At 43.3% G+C, this 23844-nt stretch overlaps 1 protein-coding gene across 2 annotated transcripts in view; it reads left to right on the forward strand.

Moving 5' to 3' along the window:
* Srp54k (signal recognition particle 54k) overlaps positions 1-5655 on the forward strand; it is an 81776-nt gene extending 76121 nt beyond the window's left edge. Inside the window, exons 9-10 of one of the 2 annotated variants that reach the window (XM_068355005.1) lie at positions 2359-2529; positions 4602-5655. In XM_068355005.1, the coding sequence (XP_068211106.1) occupies positions 2359-2529; positions 4602-4783 (353 nt within the window). In that variant the 3' untranslated portion in view covers positions 4784-5655. The remainder of the gene's footprint in view (positions 1-2358; positions 2530-4601) is intronic. The other variant, XM_068355006.1, reaches the window with a different exon arrangement.
* The last annotated feature ends 18189 nt before the right edge of the window (positions 5656-23844 follow it).

Here is a 23844-nt window from a genome sequence, read left to right on the forward strand (position 1 = left end):
ATGTGACGGGCCAAGAGTAGGTTGTGGCTCAAAGGCGAGATGAAAGCAACTGAGTACTTTATTATAGACACATCGAGTATAAATACACACTAGGTCCCGGCAAGAAGGTCACAAAATACAACAAGCTATTTCTTGTCTAACCGACAACCATTTCTGTCAACAGTTAATAATGAGAAATAGGCAGACAGGTTCATGCAAGTTGCTGTCAGTGCCAGGGGAGAGTGAAGATACAAAAGATAATATATACAAAAGAGAGAAATGTCGTTACTATGTACGATCGTGTGACACACAGGTGGTACAATACGTAGCAAGTACACTTGAGATGCCGTTACAAAAACTTTTCCACAATCGTGAAAGTGTTGAAATAGATTACTTGAATAAATTATATGTTTAACATTTAAGTAAGGTAATAATAACCAGACAACAATGGTTTAGAACTTATATTTTGTTTCTGTGAGTAGCAAAAATAAGATTTGAAATGCCACAGTGATATTTTCAATACATTAGTGTCCCCCTTAAAAAAAAATGGTACTGTAGTATTAAGAAAATGGAATTAGTCTATGAAAGTGCAAGCAAAACAAACAATCTACTGATTATAATTAAATGAAATACAGTAAAAACATATTTTACTCTAAAGTGATTTGTAATTCCACAAAATAAGATAATTACATTTCCAAACACACAGTGAATGATTGTAGAAAAAAAATGAAAAACAAGCGCAGTCAGTTGGGGAGCGATATGAAACCCACTGGTAAGTCAAAAATTAAACTTTTATATGGTATTAAATTCGATAATAAATAAAGTATGAGAGAAAAGTACCTTAAATTAAACTATTTACCATAGTATGATAAAGTGATAGTTTAAGTATTAATTGCTTCTTTCTGGAAATGAAAAAGATTCTTCAGAAGGTTGCCGTAATCAGTTGATCCAGAAAGCATAGACTGTCATGTCCAGAAACAAATAAAAACAATGGAAAAGATTAATTTTATCTTTTTATTTCTTCGTACGATACTAATATGTGAATATCACATGCACTATTATTAGCTACAGTTAAGTGAAACATCAGTTTCATCAAAATCTTGTTTATATTAAACACAACTGTTCATTCATTACGTTAATGTTCCACAAGAGGTGGGGCACTCTAAACTAACGAACAGCTGTACTTGATATTAACAAGATTTTGATATAGCATGTTTCACTTAAGTGTGTTTAATAATAATAATTGTAATATTCACACATTAGTATCATACATACATACATACATATACCAAAGGCACTTCCCCCAATTTTGGGGGGTAGCCGACATCAACAAGAAATTTTTTGATGATGTCTCACAGGAATTTCAATTCAGGAGAGGGGGTTCCCAGCCCCCTCGTCCCGTCCCTTTTAGTCGCCTCTTACGACACGCAGGGATAACGTTGGCGCTATTCTAATTGTTTTATGTCCCCGCGGCCACAGTATCATATTAATAAATAAAAACAGCGAATAAGTAATATTTTCCATTGTTTTTTTTATAAGTTTCTGGACAGTACTGTCTATGTTCTATGTTTTCCATAGGATCTTTTTTATTTCCCAAAGGAAACAATTAATGCTCAAATTATTATTTGATCATACTATGGTATAGAGTTTAACTGGGGCTTTGAAGCTTGTCCCTACTAAAACTTGGCTGGTTGAGTGTGTATTAGAAAACAGTGCTGGCGTGTTATAATCGTCATCATCTCCACTATAAACGACTAGCCTAGTCTTCTGGATTTCCCCCGAACTAAAAGAAAGTTTCATTAACACTCAAATTTAAAACACTTTTACTGTGAGGAACAGTGAGGCAATCGTACTCCACACTACAGTTTAGTAATTTAAATGAGGGTACTATGCCTATGCAGTAATTACTAACAAATCCTTTGGAAGACAACTTGAAACGTAATAAAACTTATCACAATCTGGAAGGAATGTACATCATGTTGAGGTTGAACCGATGTTGACCGAAAAACTGAAGTGACAAAAAGGGCCGGGCGCTTCACTTCTTGCCATTAAAAGCTAGTGTGCATCATGACTTTATTAGAGGCTTGTGTAAGTTGAAAGAAATGCAAATGGATTTTAGGAATAAATGTCGATAAACTGAATTTCTTGAGAAGAAGCAATATCGTATGAACATCAAGGGAGGTTCATAGAAATAGTTTACCTTTTTATAGGTAATGTTGCTGATAGGAGAAGGTGTTTTTGTCAAAATTAAGGAAAGTGAAGGAATACAAAGCAGCAATACACTATTAGCCTCTGTACATCCTTCCCTTAGTGTTAATTAGTTGAATAAATTACTAACAAAATCTAAAGATTAATCAAACTAAAATTTTCATGTTGCAGAGCTAGATAGTTTGGATGGAAACAAGTTATTCCAGAAGGAACCGGGAAGAATATCACGTATAGCCAGAGGTGCCGGTGTCATGGAGGTTGAAGTCAAGGATCTACTAAATCAATATGCAAAGTTTGCACAGATGGTCAAGAAAATGGGAGGCATGAAAGGACTGTTTAAAGGTCAGTATACAGAATATTTATTCTATTTCATATTTAATTTGCAAGAATTGCCACTAAAATTCATTGTTACTGTGCTTAGAAGAGTTCCAAGAGGAAATGTTTTCCACATAGTGATGAAGGGAAGATTATTTTGAGTGATTTTCACTTTTAAATACTGCAATTGATGGCACCTAATACAGTGTCTGGTCCAAAACAATGGCACTTTTCAACTGTTTTATATTGATCTTTAATAGATGTAGAATCTGTCAGTAACGTGAGGTTCCAAATAAGTAAGAATTCTCTCTTGTGGCAGTCTTACAAGCTACTATACAATGTTGATAAAGAAAAAATCTTCTTTGCCACTCCATTTCATGGGCTAGACTATTACCCACATACCATTAGCTATAGATCACACATCAAAGTAATTACAATTACTGCATAAGTAATGTACTGTGTACAATATGCTGTATATACACCTTTAACTATGCTTTAAATCACTGGACCACAAGATATTAATATGAAAAGAACCACAAGGAAAATTTAACTGGGTATAAATCCTAACCAGGTTTGTTTTCCACATTGTCAAGACATATTCGAGATGTTTTGAAAATGTACAAACCTAAACCAGTCAGGGTACTGTATATACATGACTTCATTTCCCTTGTGGTTCTTCACATAACTATGATAACATTAAGGTAAGTTGAAGTAACTAAGAGCAATTTTATTTACATGAATTTTAATTGATCTTTATTAAAGGAAACCATATGTGTATGAATATTGTATGCTATACAGGTCCTCAACTTACAAACTTAATTGGTTCCAAGAAGCTGTTTGTAAGTCTAGTTTTGTTACATTTTTGCCTAGGGTAGGCCTAACCTGAATCCCATGCTTATGATTCCTGCTACAAAAGTCAACAAATAGTCTGGTTTCATATGAAATAGATATCAAGTTATTACGAATGTAATTTTGCTTACTGTATTAAATGATGCAGTATAGTTTTATTACAGTATTTCTTTATCTTATCTTTGTTATTTTCAGTTGGATTTATGTTTGTATCTCCAATTCTTTGTAAGTTGAGGACCTTCTGTAATTCAAAATGTGATGAGGAATATTTTTTCTTCAGTGATTATTTCTATTTTTTAAAAATGGAAAATATTAAGCATTTGTATGCTTTGTTGCATGCAGAAGATTCAAATTTGTTACCTGCCCCATGTTCTTTTTGTCGTTTAAATCTTAAGCCTATGACAGTTGCTTAAATTTTATTACAGGTCTTCTTATCACATGTTAGTATAAGATTATCTTTATTGTCTCCTATTACTTTCCGCACATTGCTTTAACCTATTGCTGTTTCAGTCTTTTTGGCAGTAAGTAATGATGCACGATGTTCCATCACCCATAATCACATCTTAGTGTTTATCAAAGCATTTACTGTAATATTTGGATATAAACTTATGAAGGCAAATTAGTTTATAAGTTTAGTTCTAATTTACAATTAATGTATATGAAATGAGATATGTAGTGGGGAGTGTAAATAGTACCTTTTTGAGGCAGATTTATGAAGGGTGGGAAAATTTATGATACAACAGCAAAGGTGAAGTAACAGTGCATATCTAGTCAGGAAATGTTTTGTATATTTTTTTTTCCTAATAAATGCATTCCATGAAAGGTAATAAAAGATAGCTTACATATCCTGCTGTGTATAAGTATATCGGGCAGATTTAAATTATCTTGTTGACATATGCTGTGACTCCCATACACCTTTTTGTTAGTTAATTATAGAGGTTTCAGCCAGTGTGTGTAGTTTAGGACTATTAATGTCTTGTATCATTTGGTGGACTTTTTTTCAACATTGGTTGGTAGTGTTGTAACCAATATTTTTTTATGAATGTAAATCGTTTTTCATTAATATTTTTAAAGTGTAAAAAAAATGTTTTATCAGGAGTAACTTATAATTTTTGTAATATTGTATACTATATTTCAGTTATGTCTTTATGAAGTCAAGTTAAAGGAAGATGCTTTGCTGCATGAATTGTTTTAATACAAATTTAACTTAATATAAATGATCGAAAACTAAGGATACACATTATTTCTAGGAGGAGACATGTCCAAGAATGTCAACCAGATGCAGATGAATCAACTTAACCAACAGATGGCAAAGATGATGGATCCTAGAGTTTTACAGCAAATGGGTGGCTTCAAAGGACTAGAGAGTATGATGAAGCAGCTACAGCAAGGTGGTGGTCCTATGGGAATGGGAAAAAATGCTTTCAAATAGCAATAAGGATGTTTGCTATTTTCTTTCACGTCTGTTGTTAGGTAGATTTAATATTTTATACAATTTTCGAAGATGCCACGAATATACTTATTGTTTTCATTGTTATAATACACCAGGGTTTTGGCTCAAAGAACATGGTGGTTTATGTAATTTTATCTTCTCATACACTTATTCCTACATATGCCATAGGAGGGCAAATTTTGTAGTGCCAACATAGTCTTCTGAATTGATAGATTTTTCCTGATTGCTGTGGTTAAAGTTTGATATAAAAATAAATCTATACATTGGTTTGGTTTTACATAAATTTCATTCTTTATGATAATCATTCCTCTTTATTTTATCTTCTTTCATTAATTACTGACTTGGAAAACAACAAGAAGCAGTAATCATCATTAATAATTCTTCTTTAGGGGTTAGCAAAATGTTACAATATAAGTACTGTACCCAAAAGTGTATGCAAACACAAACAAATTGTTAGTATACAACTTTTTATTAATTCTGTTGAGAACAATTAATATTTTCTTTGCTTTTTATCAGTTGACTAGGTTTAAATGTGTTTTCTTATTTTTGTAATTTTTCTCTGACATCATAGCTGCACGATAAAGTATCGTACTCAAGCTTATTTTCTAATTAGAATTTCTTGTACAGAATCTGGCTATATGGAGGGATAAATGTAAAATTGCCCTATCTTTCTCTACCACTTTCAAATTTATTTTGAAAAATCAATATCATGGAAGTGTTAATTATACAAAGTATTTAATTTTTCCTTAATTTCTTTCCTCTTTCAAATTTTTCACATTAAAGATATCTGAATTTTTAAAAGGAACCTCGAAGATGTTTATTCTCAGAATGAATAAAGAAATTAGTTTTTATGTAGGAGTGTTTTCTTAACTGTATTATTTATTATTATTCTAAACTCCTCCATTTATTTTTTTATCAAGCACTGTAGAACAATCAAGAGATGGTTAGTTTGGCCTGAATAAAGTCCTGATTAGGCTGTATTTTGCCATACAGGTATATAGTATGGGTTAATTTTTTTAAAGGTTTTTGGCTAGGTTCCAGATCTTTAGAAATCTAAGATGTGTATAAAAATTGAAGATATATCTATTCTTTCCAAGCAAATACTTGTGGATGGTTGTAAATACTGTAGAGGTGAAAAACTCCCAGACAGTGCTCTAAGGAGGTATTTTGGGGGAAATGGAAGTAGGATGAGAATTTTGAAGCTGTGCAATGTATACTGTCTGTGGGGTACATATTAGAAATATATTTTAGTATTGCACAATATGAGTGCAAATCACGACATTCTGCAAGTATGCCCTTTGTATTTTTTTCCTGTGTGGGTTTGTATGTATGTTTCTCCAGTGATGTATGTCTAGAACATTGAAAAAGTATTTTTCAATATACTTACCCGGTGATCATATAGCTGTCAGCTCTGCTGCCCGACAGAAAAACCTAAGGACAAAATACGCCAGCGATCGCTATACAGGTGGGGGTGTACATCAACTGCGCCATCTGTCGAGCAGGTACTCAAGTACTCCATGTCAACACAGAACCAATTTTCTCTCTGTCGTGCCACTGGCAAGACCTACTAAATACGCTGTTACTAACTGGATTTGTTTTCACAACTATTTGGTGAAGTACACTATTCTAGTTTTGAGCTTTCGCTATGCAGGGGTTTTATCTTCATCTCAAAACTTGAACTCGTTTTGGATAGATTTAATTATGGTGACAAAGAGAGTATGGACTCTCTTTCACTTTTAAATGGCCGACCCTTCCCTTAGACGGAAGTGTGTTTAGGTTTTTAGTAATTTTGCTTAACACGTTATAGATCTATATATTTTATATCTCTCCGCCTTTATTAGGCCTCTTCGATTAACTTTCCATTTATTATAAACATATAAAAAGAAATTTTTATGTTTTGTTTTTATGCGACCTTTCCTGATAGTAGGCGGTCCTAACTTGGAACCGAAGTTAATCAACGTTGAGCCCGTTATATCGTATTTAGCCTTTAAGGAATTTAAAACTTTTTAAATTTAATTTTTTATGAAAGAATTTCTTTGATAGTCTTCGTACTGTTTTCAAAGATGAACTAACGTTTAGTTTTTTTAGACTACGCAGTTGTTGACGTTCAGGACGTTCAACATGCGCTCTATCGTTACGATTGAGAGAGAGTGTATCACGGTTTCACTTTGCAGTAAGAGTAAATCGATTCTGACGTTTCGTTCATTCTTTCTTAACTTAAATGGTTTAAATTCTAAATTAAAGGAACTTTTTATTTGGAAAACCTTTCAGTTTTTTTTTTTCCTTTAGCCAAATAACATGTTTTTTTGACGATATATAATTGGGCTCTTCTCTCAGGTGCGAAATCAAGAGAGAAAGAGAGAGAGAGATAGAGACGGAGGGAGAGAGAGGAAAAAAAAAACGTTCCGTTCAAGCGGGTAACGTTGTTCTCGTGTTACTCTCCTCCCTAGTCGCTGTACGGGGAAGAAGGTAAAACGTTTCTAGGGTTTTATTCTTGTCCCCAGGCTATGTGCGGTGAGAGTTTGTAAACATAGTTTATTTGAACTAGTGTTTAGTCTCTTTCCCAGCCACTGAATTCTTTATCTTTATATATGTTTTCTGTTTTTGCTAGTATTAATGAGCTGCATTATACGACTGTTTTCGCAATTACTACCTTTTAATGAAGGGTAGAATTGCGTGTTTCAGGTAGAAATCAGTAAAAGTCTCGATTTCAGTGAAATAAGTGCAAAACAGAAAATCGAAGTGATAAAGTGATATGCGCAAAGTGTTACAGTGTTGCGTCCGAGGGTTCGTCTGTTCGTGCCTGTCGTTCACCTAGTCCGGGACCTCTTGCAAGCTCCCAAGCCCAGGGGAGAAGTAATGTCGAACGACTTATGGGTTCGTCAGGCCTTGATCAACGAACAGACGTTTCCCTCCGTGGTTTCGGGCGTATCTACCCAAGATCGCCCCACCCACACAAAGACGAGAGAGCCCATTTACTTCTCGTCTGCGGAAGAGGTTTCTCATAAGAAACCATGGACCAAGGTCTCGCAGCTTATTAAGCGCAAGTCGGTCCCTTCCGCGCAGGTCCAACGGCCCAGTTGTAGCCACTGGGTCAGTTCGGACTCGCTGCAGTCTTCCGATGACTGCACACCTCCTAAGAGAGGCAAAGTGGTACCGCAACAGGCAGTAACACCGTCTGTTGCCGCACCTGCTGCTGTAGACCCTAAGTGGTCTTTGCTACAGTCTATGCAGACACAGTTAGCATCTTTTATGCAGGAGTATCGTGCGGAGAAGGTTGACGCTGCACCCGTTAGCCTACAACCAACCACGGTTGTGCGTACAGTAGACGCTGAGGCTACCTGCTCCCGCACTCCGCCTGTGAGAGTTCCACCACCCATGCGCAGTGTACCCTGCCAGCCGCACGTTGACGTTCACAGACGCACGCTACCCTCCGTTGACGTTCGCGAGTTACCACAACAACAGGAGGGTGGAGTTAAGTTGCTTTGTTTTGACGCTGTGCGTCAACCTCCGCATTCTAGAGTTGTTTTGACTGCTCAGTATAGACAGTCAAAGCAGTCTCGAGTGAACACTGTATGTCCTCACGCACCTGTTGTGGTTGACAGTTCAGTTGTTGACAGTTCACAGACTGTCAAGCAGTTACATGACGTTGCCTCCTGGTCTGCTACTAATGCACCAGTGCTGTATGTCCTCACGCACCTGTTGTGGTTGACAGTTCAGTTGTTGACAGTTCACAGACTGTCAAGCAGTTACATGACGTTGCCTTCTGGTCTGCTACTAATGCACCAGTGAGAGACTCGCTGAGATAACCTAGCTTTTATCGGACAAGGTTCCTGTAGATGAGAAAGTGCTGTTCTCCCTCCTACTGATATTCCTTTGAGGACTCTGTCATTTGGAGAGGAGCCTTAAGCTGCTTAGCCTCCTATGGACTTTAATTAAATCATGATGATTTTTTAAGGATCTTCGTCCGGATCTTGTAACTGCTGCTCCTCGTTCGCCTAAACGTCAGAACTTACACTAGGCCTAGCTACTTCGAAGCCGTTGTTGTTAAGCTAGTGCTCTCTCGCTCTCCTAGAGAGCGTTACGTTGGCTAGGCGACTGGTTTTTGCACCAGGAGGAGTTTTAGGGATACAGCCTTTGATTTCCCTTCTTTTAAACTGGCTTATAGAGCGAGAGTCTGATAGGACACGAGAGAAGTTCTCGGCTTGGGAGTTCATGCCTCTGCCCAGATAGACTTCTCAATTCTGGTAGACTCGCCCTGGCGCCTAGCCAGGAGACGCTCCAAGTTGTTTACAGGTCAACTTCTCAACTTTTGTCGAGCCTTTGAAGTTTTGCTGTACTATTATGTCACACATAACAAGGCTTCCAGGGATGGTAAATGGTTCCGCCTCAGTCGCTAACCCCGTCTGTTGCCACACCTGCTCCCGTAGACCCTAATGGGCTTTGCTGCAAGACATGCAGTCCAAGCTTGTGTCCTTGATAGAGGACTTAAATGCGGAGAAGTACCTTCTGGCCAACAACCTTCCAACCGGTTGGTTGTGCGCCCTGTTGACGCTGAGGTATCCTACTCGCGTCTGCCAGTTGAGGTGGTTCCTCCACCGATGCGACCCAGTGTGGGTTGCCAGTCGCACGTTGACGTTAAGCGACGCTCGGAGGTGGTTGTTGACGTTCAGTGTGTCACTAGGAAGACGTTCAACAACCAGCAGAGGTGACTTGTTGTGACGCAGTGCGTCAACCTCAGCAACCCGGTAGGGTGTTGACTGCACAACCCAGACAGTGTAGACAGTTTCGGGTTGACGCTGTACTTCCTCGCGCACCCATGGTTGTTGACAGTTCACAGACTGTGCAGCAGTGCCATGATATTGCGTCCGGCTCCGTCACGCATCCACCAGTGCGACCGGATTCAGCGAGTCAGACGTTGCCCACTCCGTTGCCGTTTCCTCATCAGTTTCGGATGAGGAACCCTCTGATGAGGACGTTGCTGAACAAGACGATCAACCCCCAGCCCTGCTATCCATCCAGAAGATGCTGAAGAAGGAATGCTGCCCAGTCAGGCTGTGGATGAGTCTGGTAGGGACACTGTCATCCGTGGATCAATTTGTGTCACTAGGAAGACTACACCTCCGTCCTCTTCTATACCATCTAGCTTTTCACTGGAAAAAGGACAAGACGCTAGAAGCGGTCTCGATCCCGGTTTCCGGAAAGATAAAGTCTTGTCTGACTTGGTGAAAGGACTATATCAACCTTAGAGAGGGTCTTCCCCTGACTGTTCAGACTCCCAACCACGTTCTCTTCTTGGACGCATCGGACGTAGGCTGGGGTGCGACATTAGACGGTAGGGAATGCTCGGGATTATGGAACTCGAGTCAAAGGACAATGCATTTCAACTGCAAGGAGCTACTGACAGTACGTCTGACCTGGAAAGCTTCAGGTCTCTCCTTCAAGGCAAAGTGGTGGAGGTGAACTCGGACAACACCACGGCTTTGGCGTACATCTCCAAGCAAGGAGGGACCTACTCTCTGACATTGTACGAGATCGCAAGGGACCTCCTCACCTGGTCAAAAGGTCTAGACATTTCACTAGTAACGAGGTTCATCCAAGGCAACTTGAATGTCATGGCAGATTGTCTCAGTCGGAAGGGACAAATAATTCCAACAGAATGGACCCTCCACAAGGATGTATGCAAGAGACTTTTGGCCACCTGGGGCCAGCCAACCATAGATCTCTTCGCAACCTCGATGACCAAGAGGCTCCCGATATTTTGCTCACCAATCCCGGACCCAGCAGCAGTTCATATAGATGCCTTTCTACTAGATTGGTCACATCTAGATCTATATGCATTCCCTCTGTTCAAGATTGTCAACAAGGTACTGCAGAAGTTCGCCTCTCACGAAGGGACAAGGTTGACGCTACTTGCTTTCCTCTGGCCCGCGAGAGAATGGCTCACCGAGGTACTTCGATGGCTAGTAGACGTTCCCAGAACACTTCCCCTAAGGGTGGACCTTCTACGTCAGCCACACAAAAGAAGGTACACCAAGGCCTCCACGCTCTTCGTCTGACTGCCTTCAGACTATCGAAACTCTCTCGAGAGCTAGAGGCTTTTCGAAGGAGGCATCCAGAGCGATTGCTAGAGCAAGGAGAACATCCACCCTTAGAGTCTACCAATCGAAGTGGGATAACTTCCGAAACTGGTGCAAGTCAGTATCCGTATCCTCGACCAGTACTTCTGTAACTCAAATAGCTGACTTTCTCTTATATCTGAGGAAAGAACGATCTATTTCAGCTCCCACTATCAAGGGTTACAGAAGCATGTTGGCATCAGTCTTCCGTCACAGAGGCTTAGATCTTTCCAACAATAAAGATCTACAGGACCTCCTTAAGTCTTTTGAGACCTCGAAGGAGCGTCGTTTGGTTACACCTGGTTGGAATTTAGACGTGGTACTAAGATTCCTTATGTCAGACAGGTTCGAACCGCTACAATCAGCCTCCCTGAAAGATCTCACCTTTAAGACTCTTTTCCTGATATGCTTAGCCACAGCTAAAAGAGTCAGTGAGATTCATGCCTTCAGCAAGAACATCGGATTCTCATCCGAAACGGCTACATGTTCTACAACTTGGTTTTCTAGCCAAACACGAGCTGCCTTCTCGGCCTTGACCAATATCGTTCGATATTCCAAACTTATTGTATGGTTGGAAATGAACTAGAAAGAGTCTTATGTCCTGTAAGAGCTCTTAAGTTCTATTTAAAACCTTTACGAGGCCCGTCTGAAGCTTTATGGTGTTCAGTTAAGAATCCATCTTTGCCTATGTCAAAGAATGCTTTATCCTATTTTTTCAGACTCTTAATACGAGAAGCTCATTCCCATCTGAATGAGGAAGACCAAGCTTTGCTGAAGGTAAGGACACACGAAGTTAGAGCTGTCGCAACTTCCGTGGCCTTTAAATAAAATAGATCTCTGCAAAGTATAATCGACGCAACCTATTGGAAAAGCAAATCAGTGTTCGCGTCTTTTTATCTTAAGAATGTCCAGTCTCTTTACGAGAACTGCTACACTCTGGGACCATTCGTAGCAACGAGTGCAGTAGTGGGTGAGGGCTCAACCACTACAATTCCCTAATTCCATAACCTTTTTAATCTTTCTCTTGAAATGTTTTATTATTGTTTTTGGGTTGTCCGGAAGGCTAAGAAGCCTTTCGCATCCTACTTGATTTGGCGGGTGGTCAAAGTCATTTCTTGAGAAGCGCCTAGATTAGAGGTTTTGATGAGGTCCTGTTGTATGGGTTGCAACCCTTGATACTTCAGATCCTAGGGGTCGCTCAGCATCCTAAGAGGATCGCGAGGCTCCGTAAGGAAGACGTACTTAAAAAGGCAGAGTAATTGTTCAAGTCGACTTCCTTACCAGGTACTTATTTATTTTATGTTTGTTATTTTGAATAACTGCTAAAATGAAATACAAAATACTTAGCTCATAATAATGTCAACATGTAATGCTGGTCTCTACCCACCCCCCTGGGTGTGAATCAGCTATATGATCACCGGCTAAGTTTGATATTGAAAAATGTTATTTTTATTAATAAAATAAATTTTTGAATATACTTACCCGGTGATCATATATTAAAGGACCCTCCCTTCCTCCTCAATAGAGACCCAGTGGGCCGAGGAGAAAATTGGTTCTGTGTTGACATGGAGTACTTGAGTACCTGCTCGACAGATGGCGCAGTTGATGTACACCCCCACCTGTATAGCGATCGCTGGCGTATTTTGTCCTTAGGTTTTTCTGTCGGGCAGCAGAGCTGACAGCTATATGATCACCGGGTAAGTATATTCAAAAATTTATTTTATTAATAAAAATAACATTTCGAGGAACAGTACAGTTTGGGATAGTGTCACCAGGTCCATTTTCCTTTGGAAAAATGTTTGCGGCAGGATTGGTTTTGGTAGCTTTGACAAGAAAATTGTGGAGGTGAGGTAGTTTTTGTACACAGGATAAAGGGTTGTGGGCACGAATATTATTGCTCTAATCAAAGAGATCAAGGAAAAAATTCTATAACTCAATACAGTGGAATTATGAATTGCTTAGTATAGCATTATTCAATATCATTCTAATCTGTGCTTTTAGTTATTTACATGCCAGATTCTGTAAAAAATTCAAAATATTGTAATTCATCCTAAAAATTACAAATTTGTAACAGAGAGTCTGAGTCTCTCTTTTGCTCTCTAGTCTATTACATACCATCCTTCACCATATAATGACTATACACATAAGATGACTATTGCTGGTGTTCTCATCACAGTCAGCCCTCCATATCCATGGGTTCTGTCTTCACCATTTTGCAATCTTGGTACAAAAAAAAAACAAATAATCTATTAAATAAAAAATCACAAGTTCTCTGGTTTGCGTTAAGTATTTCGTGGTGCGACGATTTCAAACCAACCGCACTCCTTTGCATGTGACTTGCTAAAGGCTACTTCCCTCTCCGACGAGCACAAAAACCCATCTCTTGCTGACTCAGCCTCACTCTAGCTTCTTGTGTCCTCACGTGTACATCTCTCGCTTCATCCAAACATATTTTGCCCAAATTTTTCCTTGCCTTTGTTTCAAGATCATGGCCTCCAAGCGAGCTGCTTCAACTTCCAAAGGGTCTGCTAAACGGCAGTGGAAGGTCATGACCCTTAAAGAAAAGGTTTAAATCTTGGATAACTGTAAGGAAGGGATAAAATATGCTGCTGTTCGAAAACTTTTTGGTGTGGACAAGAGTACATTGAAAAGAATGCTGTCAAGATTCTTGCTGCCGTGGCTGTAAAGATTATGTCTAGGGTGAGGGAAAAGGGCATGCTTAAGATGGAGAATGCCCTTTTTTTTCTTTTTTTTTAAATTGAAGGTCAGTATCGTAAGGGGATTGCTGTTGACTTTCATTATCTGAGAGAAAGCTAAGTCTCTACTCTGCCATTTCATGGAGGATGACCCCTAGCCGTTCACCAGCCAAGATACCGCAACCCGGCAGACGCCTTTTCAAGCCAGCAAAGGCTGGTTCCATAAGTTTAAGCAGCCTTTTGGGCTGAAAAACATGAAAATTACTGGAGTCAGCTTCTGCAGACCACAAGGCAGCGGCATGTTACCCGGACAAGTATCAAAAGCTCGTTGTAGTGAAGGGCTACAACCCAGAACAAGTGTGGAATTTGAATGGAACTGGTAAGTTTATGGACATTTTATATTCAAAATTCTTGGTTTACGTACTTAATTTGTTAGAGTCTAGTTTAATTTTAGCTTAAAATTTATGGTTGTACGAATCTATAGTTTTGCCAATTTGAATTATTTTTTTGGAACCTTCGGTACCTGTACATATTGTACTGTATTTGGTGTATTATTTAAATACTTGCATTTTGAGCGTACGTTTATATAATTAATGTTTAAATCTTGTTTAATTTCCTTAACATAGAGACATTGTCTACCATTGATGCTTACAGTATGGTTGGATGAATCAGTAGTTTTGTCAATTTGAATGATTTTTTGGTACCTTCAGTACCTGTACATAATGTACTGTATTTGATATATTTAAAAGTTTGCATTTTGAGTGTTAGCGTACTTTCTTCTTCTTACATTAAAATGTATAAACTTCGCAATTTAACTTACATAGTTTACTCTTCTTAATGTACAGTAATTTAGTCTACAGTATTTTAATTAAAAATTTTTCTTATTTTTGGACAGGATTGTTTTGGAAGATGCCTCATTGCTAAGGAGGAATGCTGTGCTCCTGGTTTTAAGGCACCAAAGGACAGGTAAGCTAACAGCGCAAAATTTTTTCCATCATTGTACCATTGTAATTCAAGTGTGAATAAAAATTGATTTTACTTTTTTCATTCATTTAATTTTAATTACATGCTACATACTTAATAATCATGTTATTCTAATAAATGTGCCTCTTTCTGTCTTCCCCAAGTTTATGTTGATCATGTGCGGTAATGCCACCGGCCATCTCATTAAACTCGGCTTTATAAGCTGACAAAGCCCCAAGCACTTCAGCGTCACAACTTACATTTACTATCAGTGTATTGGATGCACAACAAGAAGGCATGGACAACGATGGAGGTCACCCAGAGCTGGTTCCAGTACTGCTTTTTGCCCGAGGTGAAGGACTACCTCGAGAAGAAGGGCATGGAGTTTAAGGTCCCTCCGACCCTCGACAACACTCCCGAACATGTATCCTTCGTCAGGGTGATTGTCCCTAATGATCAAGTGGTGTTCTTTTCTCCAATCACCACTGCCTTCATCCAGCCTATGGACAGAACTCGGATTTATATACAGTAGTTAGGAAAATACAGATTTCTTCCAAATTTGATATTTGTTCTTATACGAATACAAACCCTCATACTTTACATAGGAAACTTGCCCTAAAGTGGGTCGAAGTACTATTTCCCACTGGCTGGAACTTTTTTACGGGATTGCTCCATTTTAGCATGAAAATGCATGAGCATCCTGACACCTAGTGAACCAGTGGCTTTACAGCCTGTGCAAAGATAGAAAGGGAGTAAGAACACCATCGTGACACACCGTCTAGGCAAAATATAAGCAATACGAATGTGAATATTACCCAGATCCCCATATCCCTATCGTAAGGTGAATGAGGACGTAACAAGAAATATCAATACTGCTGATATAATAGCTAAAAGCTACATGGGGCTTTCCTGCAGTCAACAAGTTCCAGATAACAGGGAATTGGATGTTGTACCCCAAGGGAGGGGAAGATGAAGAAAAGGGCAATTATATTTTCCATTCACCCCTGACTAAAATTGTAACCTCTGTCCTCGAACAAGTGCTAATAGTCATGTGAGGGAGCAAAGGTAGCTATATCACTTGCTGAGCAGCTACCACAGGGCCTAGAGAAAACTAATCTAGGGAAGTGTGTCATGTCTTGCAGGTAGTGGGCTGTGAAAGCAGTAGAAGGTCTGGGTATTATTCTGCCTGCGACGATTGATAGATGGTTGCGGATCTCAACCTGTTGAGGACTTAACTCAAAGGCTGAACAAGGTGAAAACGTAAACGTACATATTGTCCCGTGGGTATTGAAAGTTATCCTGGAATGTCACCTGTGGGTCTGGTATTGGCGAGCAGAACACCAGAAGCTTCCGGTTGAGGGACATGCAAAGAAGTCTATTACTGGTGAACCCCACAAAGTAATTTCTTTGTTTGTTATCCAACAATTCAAAGACTGCTCAGATCCAACCATCTGAGTCTTCCTGGTCAGAGACTGTCTGCCAAGATGTTCTTTTTGCCTGGTATGAACCGGGCTGACAAGGGTGATCGTATTGTCCTCTGTCCATTGAAATATTTCGATGGCTAGTTGACAAAGTTGCGTGATATAATACTTCCGTGTTTGTTTAAGCACGCCACCCTTCTCATAGCTCTACACCTATGAGAAAGGTGGAATTGAGACTCAACCAGCTCAGGTCTCTCTTCTGCTCTGTCCTTACCGGAATGAACACCTAGAAGTGGAAGTTCTTTCTGGGAGGGTCCCTGGCCTGAGACCAAAAGGTCTTCAGTTGGCACTAGAGTGAGCACATGTGGGGGTGACTGTTTGGTACCAGGCGCTCTTAATGAGGCCAGGTGACCTAACATGCATTGCCACTGGTGAGCTGGCAGAAAATCTAGGTGAGGGAATGGTTGCGCCACTTCCTTTAATCTTACGATTCTGTCCTGCGATGAGGAGACCTTTCCTCATACGGTATCTATTTGCATACCTAGCTATACTAGGTTTTGTTTGGGCTCGAGATTTGTCTTCTCCCTGTTTACGACAATCCTCAGATGGCAGCCAATCTGGAGAAGTTTGTCTTAATGGAGAAGAAGGGTCTTCACTGAGTCAGCCAATTGTCCAGATAACAAAGGAGACGAATGCCGTTGTTGTGGGCCCAAGAGGAAACCAAAAGGAACTCTTCTGTAAACATATGAGGGCTGTTAAAGACTGAAGCACAGCACCTTGAACTGGCATATCTTGTCATGTATTATGAAGAGGAAGTTTTTCCTTGAGGATGGATAGACAGGGATCTGGAATTATGCATCCTGTAGATCAAACGTGATCATGAAGTTCTTTGGTCTTACTACCTGTCTGACCATGGCTATAGTCTCCATCTTGAATGGAGTTCGTAAAACGAACTCGTTCAGAGCTAAGAAGTCGATGACTGGTCTCCCATCTCCATCTCAACAAGAAAGAGTCTTCTGTAAAAGCTTAGGGACACTTCAAGGACCTCTTGGAAAGTGTCCTTCTCTAACATGGTTTGGACTTCTGCGCGAAGGGCTATGTCCTTAACCAATCCCCTTGCAAAGAACAATGATCTTGTTGGGGGACGAATTGGGGGAGGAGGAGAGCTGGTGAATGGGATGACGTAACCCGAGCGGAGGATACGACTGTCCAGGGTTCAGTCCTGTGGCACTGCTAGCTTTGTCACCTGAGCTTCAGGCATCCCTTCATCGGTGATAGTGCAGGGAGACTGCCATCCCTAGTGGGGGTACCCCATCCACACCTACCATACTTCCCCCTCGTTCTCTAGACGCCTTGCCTTGCAAGGATGATCTTTGGGAATTACCTTTCTTGGTGTTAGGTGGCCTTTGGTCATCCTTGAAGGCCTTGTGTGTGTTTCACAACTGGAGATGCCTTATGAGTCAAAGCAAGTGCCAAAAATGTTGGCCAGGATGTAACAGCTAGGAGGGGAAGGGAGTCTTGGTTTGCCTTTCTCCACTTCTCGGTCACTGTCTCGACATCCTCGAGAGGGAACAAGGACAGGGTCTTAAACAAGGCATTTCAAGAGATGAAGAAGCTCCCTCCTTCACCTGCTTTTGGAACATGGAGACAACTACTGTATGTTGTTTATCTTCAAAATCCAGTTGGCCCACTGGTTTGCTGCAATATGGAGACCATATGTTTGGAATTAGAAATGAAGATGGGGAGTATATGCTAGAGATGTCTCAAGGTTTCAGAAGTTGGATAAGCACCTGGTAACCTATGAAAGTGGAGAAGTGTAAAGCCGTATAGAATACATCTTGGTTGGAGGAGCTGAGAAAAACAATATGATGAATTGTAAAGTGATTTTGGGGGAAGCATGTGTTAAATAACAGACAGGTAGTGAAGGATTTTAAAATGAGAGGTAGAAAACCCAAGAAGAGAAAGAGGAGATATATAATTAAAGGTTAGGACCTTAGAGGAGAAAAGGGTGAGCAATTTACGGGGCTTTTGAGAAAGACTAGAATGGTTGAACTGCGAGTTTGGACAGGGTAACAGTAGAAAAGGGGAAACAGAGAATTAGATGGCAAGATAAGGTGAAGGATTATATGGAGAGAAGAGGATGCCTTTGATAGAAGATATTGGAGAGGGCACATTAGTCAACTGACCCCTTAATGTAGGGCTAACAATGGGAAGAAAAGATTATTGTTGCCGCAATCTATGCAGGTGAATAAGGCCACTCCCACTTAATGATGTCATGGCATGCTTCCACCACTCATGAGTTTCCGCTCAGAGCAAGCACTACTAATGATGTTCAACCAAAATTCCAGTATATTTTGGCTCATAACTTCTTTCTTCACTTTTAATTATACAGTGATTTTGGAATGCAGTCTGATGGAGGCAAGACAAATGTCCCCATCATTATTCATCAGCATTTCACATTTGTTCAACTCTGTTTTCTATGCTTTGCGCTTTCCTACCTGCATTCCCATTAGCGTCTGTAAGGGTTAACCTCAGGCGGAGTGATACGCGCCCTAAGGCTAACCCCGGGTCAGGAAGCATGCTTTCTCAGGTCTCGACTTCCAGTAAGTTCTCTGGTCGCGTCGCGATAACATCTCGACGCTCTCCTTAATCCCAGTGCCACTCTTTGTGTCTCGCGTGGTCCCCACGTGGTATACTTGTATCTTCCCTTTGTGTCTCCGCGGTCCCACGTGGTACCTTTGTGCTTCCCTTGTTCTTTCCCTTTGCGTTCCTGTGTCTTGCGGTGTGTTACTAGTGCGACATGGAGCATCCCCGTCGTTGTCCTGGGCCTATGGCCGGAAAATCGTGAGGTGCTTTTCTATCGAAACCGGAGATGGACCCGCACTCCTTGTGTTCGTCGTGTAGGGGCAGTGTGTGTTCCCCTACGGACACGTGCCCGGAGTGCGAATCGTGGAATGAAGTGCAGTGGGTGCTCTTCGACACTAAGAAGGAGAAGGCGCCCAAGAGGTCCCCTAAGAAGGTGAGCATCTCTTCTCCCCTTGCGTCTCCAGGAGCGTCGTCAGGTCGAGCCTCCATACCACCTTCCCTTACCCAGAGTAGGGGACGAGGTAAGTCCGGTGCTGGGAAGAAGCTGGCGGCCCTTCCCCAGGAGTCTGTATTGCAGGATAGTGAGGTAGTGGCGTCATTCCAGGCAAGTGAGGGGCCTGAGGGAGGGATGAGTGTGTGTTCTGAGGACGGAGCCCTGGTGCCTGCGGGGCACATCTCGTCAGATGACCCTAAGTGGAGTAAGAATGTTACTGCCTCTTCTCCCGCCTCTTGGGCGCGCTTTTCAGGTACCTCTGCAGCCGAGGGCGCCGTCGGGAAAGACGACTCACCGCCATCAGACTACTTCGGGTGGGTACCGCCGAAGACGCCCTACAGGTCCCCGTTGAGAATGGAGGAAGGCTTCGGAACCTGGTTCCCCAATGAAGAACGCCCATGCTCCCCTCCAGCGCCGTCGACTACCTTACCAGACGTCTTCCTACAGCCCCCATCTTCCACCGATCGTCGAGTTGTACCTCCTGCGGCTCTTCGCGCGCCCGCCCCGCCGACGAGTTATGACGCGTCGTCAGACTCATCAGCCGTAGTGAGTTCCTGTTCCCCGGAGGGCGAGGCCCGAAAGAAGTCCCGAAGACGTCGTGAGAGGTCCCAGAGGAGACACTCACGTTCCCGCTCCAGGTCTCGCCACGGGGGTAGATGCTCCAGGTCCCCCAGAAGGAAGTTCAGAAGAAGTAGATCTCGTGGAGAAGAATGGGTGGTTATCCCGCGTAGCAAGATCGTCGAGCTCTCAGCAGTTCCGAGTTCTTCAGGTTAGCGCCCTAGATCCAGAACTCCGGACAGATTCACTTCCAGCGGCAGATTCGACCGACGGAGGGATTCGTCGTTTCCGGCCCCATCGGACAGGCGTAAGGCCGCGAAGGTTCCGGCTCAATCCGCCCAGCGGAGAGAGTCGCCCCTTCGGTCTGGCAGCCGCGTCCTGTCCTCCAAGGTGACTCTTCGACGTCAGGAGAAGGAGAGATGGCTCCCCTCGTCGGGCAAGCCCACGGAAGCCAGGTCCTCCACGACGAAGGATAGACCTAGGACGTAGGCCCCCGCCGCTACGGCAATGCTCGTCCTTCAACAAGAGCCATATACGGAGGCCCCCATCAGAGGGGCTCCGTCACGAGCAGCAGATCACCCTATGGAGGACATGGAGGATAACACAGAGGGCTGAACAGCGGAGGTCTCCGCATACAGGAGAGTGATAGGGCTCATCAGGAGCCATCACAGGATCGAAGAGCCTGAACCCTCCTCCGAGGAAGCCTGGCGCTCTAGCCTAAACAGACTGGTAGAGGCCCCCGTCCAGCAAAGACCATCTCTAGCACTCCCGATGGCCTGGGATGTTAGGCTGGGTAGAACCCACGTCAACAAAATTGTGGCCAACCATGCTGAGGCTCCCAAGACCCAGAGTTCCTCCAAGCTACTCCAAGGGCGAAGGTCGCAGAGCAAATTTTACCTTCCAGAGGGACAGCGACCAAGTACCTGTAAGGTAGAACCAGCGCTCGAGGTTTTAGGCCAAGGAGGACCTGAAGATAGGGCCTCGACAGCTCCGATCTGTTTCTCGCAGTCGGAGGCAACGATGATGGAGGAGATAGCCAAGGATCTGGTCAACGTGTCACCCTGGGCTGGACTGGTGGGCCTCCGCCCTTGTAGGAGTCCAGGGCTCCTATGACCTCACGGTCCCGGAGAATCAGGCCTTACTGAAGGAGCTGATTAGCTCGGGAGGTAAGGCCTTAAAATTTGTCTCCTACCAGTCTCTAGCGCAAGCCGGCAACTGGATCCTGCGGAGGAGGGACACAGTCCTTAATAAAATAACCAGGCGTATCCCAGACAGAGAAGCGAGAGCCTTCAGAAGTCTGCCACTGTGGGACGATTATCTTTTCCCCCTGAAGGCTGCGGAAGAAATAATGGAAAGGGTCAGAAAACGGAAAGACGTGGGTGATCCCAGACCCCAGTCAGTGAGAAGACCTATCCACAGAAGGACCGCTTCCGATGTTCCTCCACCTCCTCGGGCCTCGCCTAGCCAGCCCAGGAGAGACGCCCCAGCGACGGCTTGGTCACAACCTTCGCAGCCCTCCCGTAGGGGAACAACGTCAACTCAGTCATCCTTTAGACCTTCCTACGCGGCAGCCAGGAGAGGGCGTGCAGGCCGCTCCTCCAGAAGGAGATAGGGAGAGAGGCCCCCTACTCCTACACAAGCCTCAGGTGGGGGGATGCCTCAGACATTTTTGGCAAGCATGGAAAGACCACGGTGCAGACCCGTGGACCGTAACAGTTCTGAAAGAATGGTACAGGTTACCCTTCCTAGCGGACCCCCCGTCTCTAATACCAGACCTACGGGCAGAGTGGTTGGCTCCAAAGGACCCCTTGAGGAGGACAGCTCTACAAGAAGAAGTCTCGGCAATGCTGGCAAAGGGAGCGATAAAACCAGTCCAGGAGCCGGGCCCGGGGTTCTACAGCAGACTCTTCCTGGTGGAGAAGGCAACTGGAGGTTGGAGGCCGGTCATAGACCTCTCAGTCCTCAACAAGTTGTGTGCAAGACCGACTTCAAGATGGACACCCCGAAGTCGGTCCTGGCGTCCCTGAGGGAAGGAGACTTCATGATGTCCATAGACCTCAAGGACGCATACTTCCAAATCCCAGTCCACCCCTCCAGCAGGAAGTACCTAAGGGTAAAATGGGGTGCCCAAACATTGCAGTTCAAGACCCTCTGCTTCGGGCTGTCTACAGCTCCTCAAGTCTTCACGAGGTTCTTCACGAGGGTCTTCACAGTGGTCCCTACACCCAGAAGTGGCCAAAGTCATCATCCAAAAATGGGGGTCGCCAGTGATGGACCTCTTTGCGACAAGACTGAATGCACAGCTCCCCGTGTTTTGTTCTCCTGTGCCAGACCCAAGAGCAGCGTTAGAGGACGCCTTCCAGTACTCTTGGGACAATCTCGACATTTACGCCTTCCCTCCCTTCGCGATGCTCAGGCAGGTGCTCAACAGAGTAAGGAGGGCCCACAACCTGAAGATGTCTTTGGTAGCGCCCTGGTGGCCAGAGAGAGAATGGTTCGTGGATCTAAAGGAACTAGCGTGTCTTCCACCTTGGCCCCTCCCGGACAGGCCAGACCTTCTCCGGCAGCTCCACTTTCAAAGGTTCCACGAGAACCCTCGGTCCCTCCACCTTTACGCGTGGAGGTTATCGAGCGTCTCCTGAGGAAGGAAGGCTATTCGTCGAAAACAGCAGCAAGGATGTCAGGGTATCTGAGAAATTCATCGGCAGCGGTCTATCAAGCAAAGTGGGCCACTTTCACTAAGTGGTGCTCCTCCAGGAACATCAAGCTACTGAAGGCCTCCATTCTGGAGGTTTTGGAGTTCTTGGTCTATCTCAGGGACGTGGTCAACATGTCTATTCCGGCCATCAAGGGAGTCCGTGCAGCGTTAGGCCAAGTTTTCCTCCTGAAGGGCATCGACCTGGGAGCCTCTAGACATATCTCGATGCTCATCAAGAGTTTCGAGCAGGCATGCCCCCCTCAAGCCGTTAGGGTGCCACAGTGGGATGTGGCCAGGGTCCTGAAGATGTTATCAGAACCCCCGTTCGAGCCCCTAAAAGACATCTTGGACAAGGATCTCACCCTCAAGACTGTTTTTCTGCTGGCCTTGGCCTCAGCAAAAAGGGTAGGGGAGATTCATGGACTGTCTTACGAGGTCTCGCACTCGAAGGGTTGGCGAGAGGCTTATTCAAGTTTGTACCATCCTTTGTAGCTAAGACCCAGAATCCAGCCGTGTGGGATCCCAGGTTTGAGGGCTTCTCAATACCAGCAATTCCTCGCTAGGACAATCTGAAGGACTTAAGGCTGTGCCCTGTCAGGGAAATAAGGAAATACCTAGAGAGGACGGCTAAACTTCGGCCTGGTATCAAAAGTCTTTTTGTCTCCACAGGCCCAGTGAAGAAGCCAGTCTCAAAGAACACTATCTCCTTCTGGCTGCGGCAGGTTATTATCAGAGTCTACAGTAGTGCGGGAATTTCCCTGCCGGGCAAGCCCAGGCCCCACGACATTAGGGTCTAAGTACCTCGTTAGCATTCGAGAAGAATATGGCAGTGGGCCAGATCCTGAGAGCAGGCACCTGGTCTAACCAGTCGACCTTCACGGCTCATTACCTAAAGGACTATTCGAGGAAGTCCCTGGACAGGTTCTCAATAGGAACCGTCATCTCTGCACTCCAAATGGTTTAACGGCGTAGCCCCAGAAACAACCGCGGATGGTAAGACCAAGAGACACAGGTTCGTTCCTTAACCCCTCTTGTTCTTCCTTCCCCTATTTCTGCTCGAAGATGGACTTGGGCAGTCCCCCTGAGCCCGTTTCAAGACACGCGATCATCGGAACGACAAGTCTCCTAGGAATTCTTGCAGAGGTGAGTTACTTAGACACTAAGATGAGCTTTTTGTGTAGTTTTTCCTTATTTTCCGTGTTTCCTGAATGGCAACAGAAGCTAGCCTCCTATCTAGGTTCCCCGGATCATGCTTAGCTCGGTCTCTAGGTCTAGAAGGCCACTCCCACCTCCTAAAGTGTAAGTCTACTATGAAAGTAGTTCGAGGTGAGTACTCCGTGTTGGAACAAATCACAAATTTTAAGTCATTTGTATTTTTCCTAACAGCATTTACCTCGAACTACTTTCGGGTAATGGCCCACCCTTCCTTCCCCGAGTGCCTTACTGGACCTCTTCAGAACCTAAGCTACCAAGAACTTACTGGAGGTCGAGACCTGAGAAAGCATG

The sequence above is a fragment of the Palaemon carinicauda genome, chromosome 31 (assembly GCF_036898095.1).
Source record: "Palaemon carinicauda isolate YSFRI2023 chromosome 31, ASM3689809v2, whole genome shotgun sequence".
Classification (NCBI taxonomy): domain Eukaryota; kingdom Metazoa; phylum Arthropoda; class Malacostraca; order Decapoda; family Palaemonidae; genus Palaemon; species Palaemon carinicauda.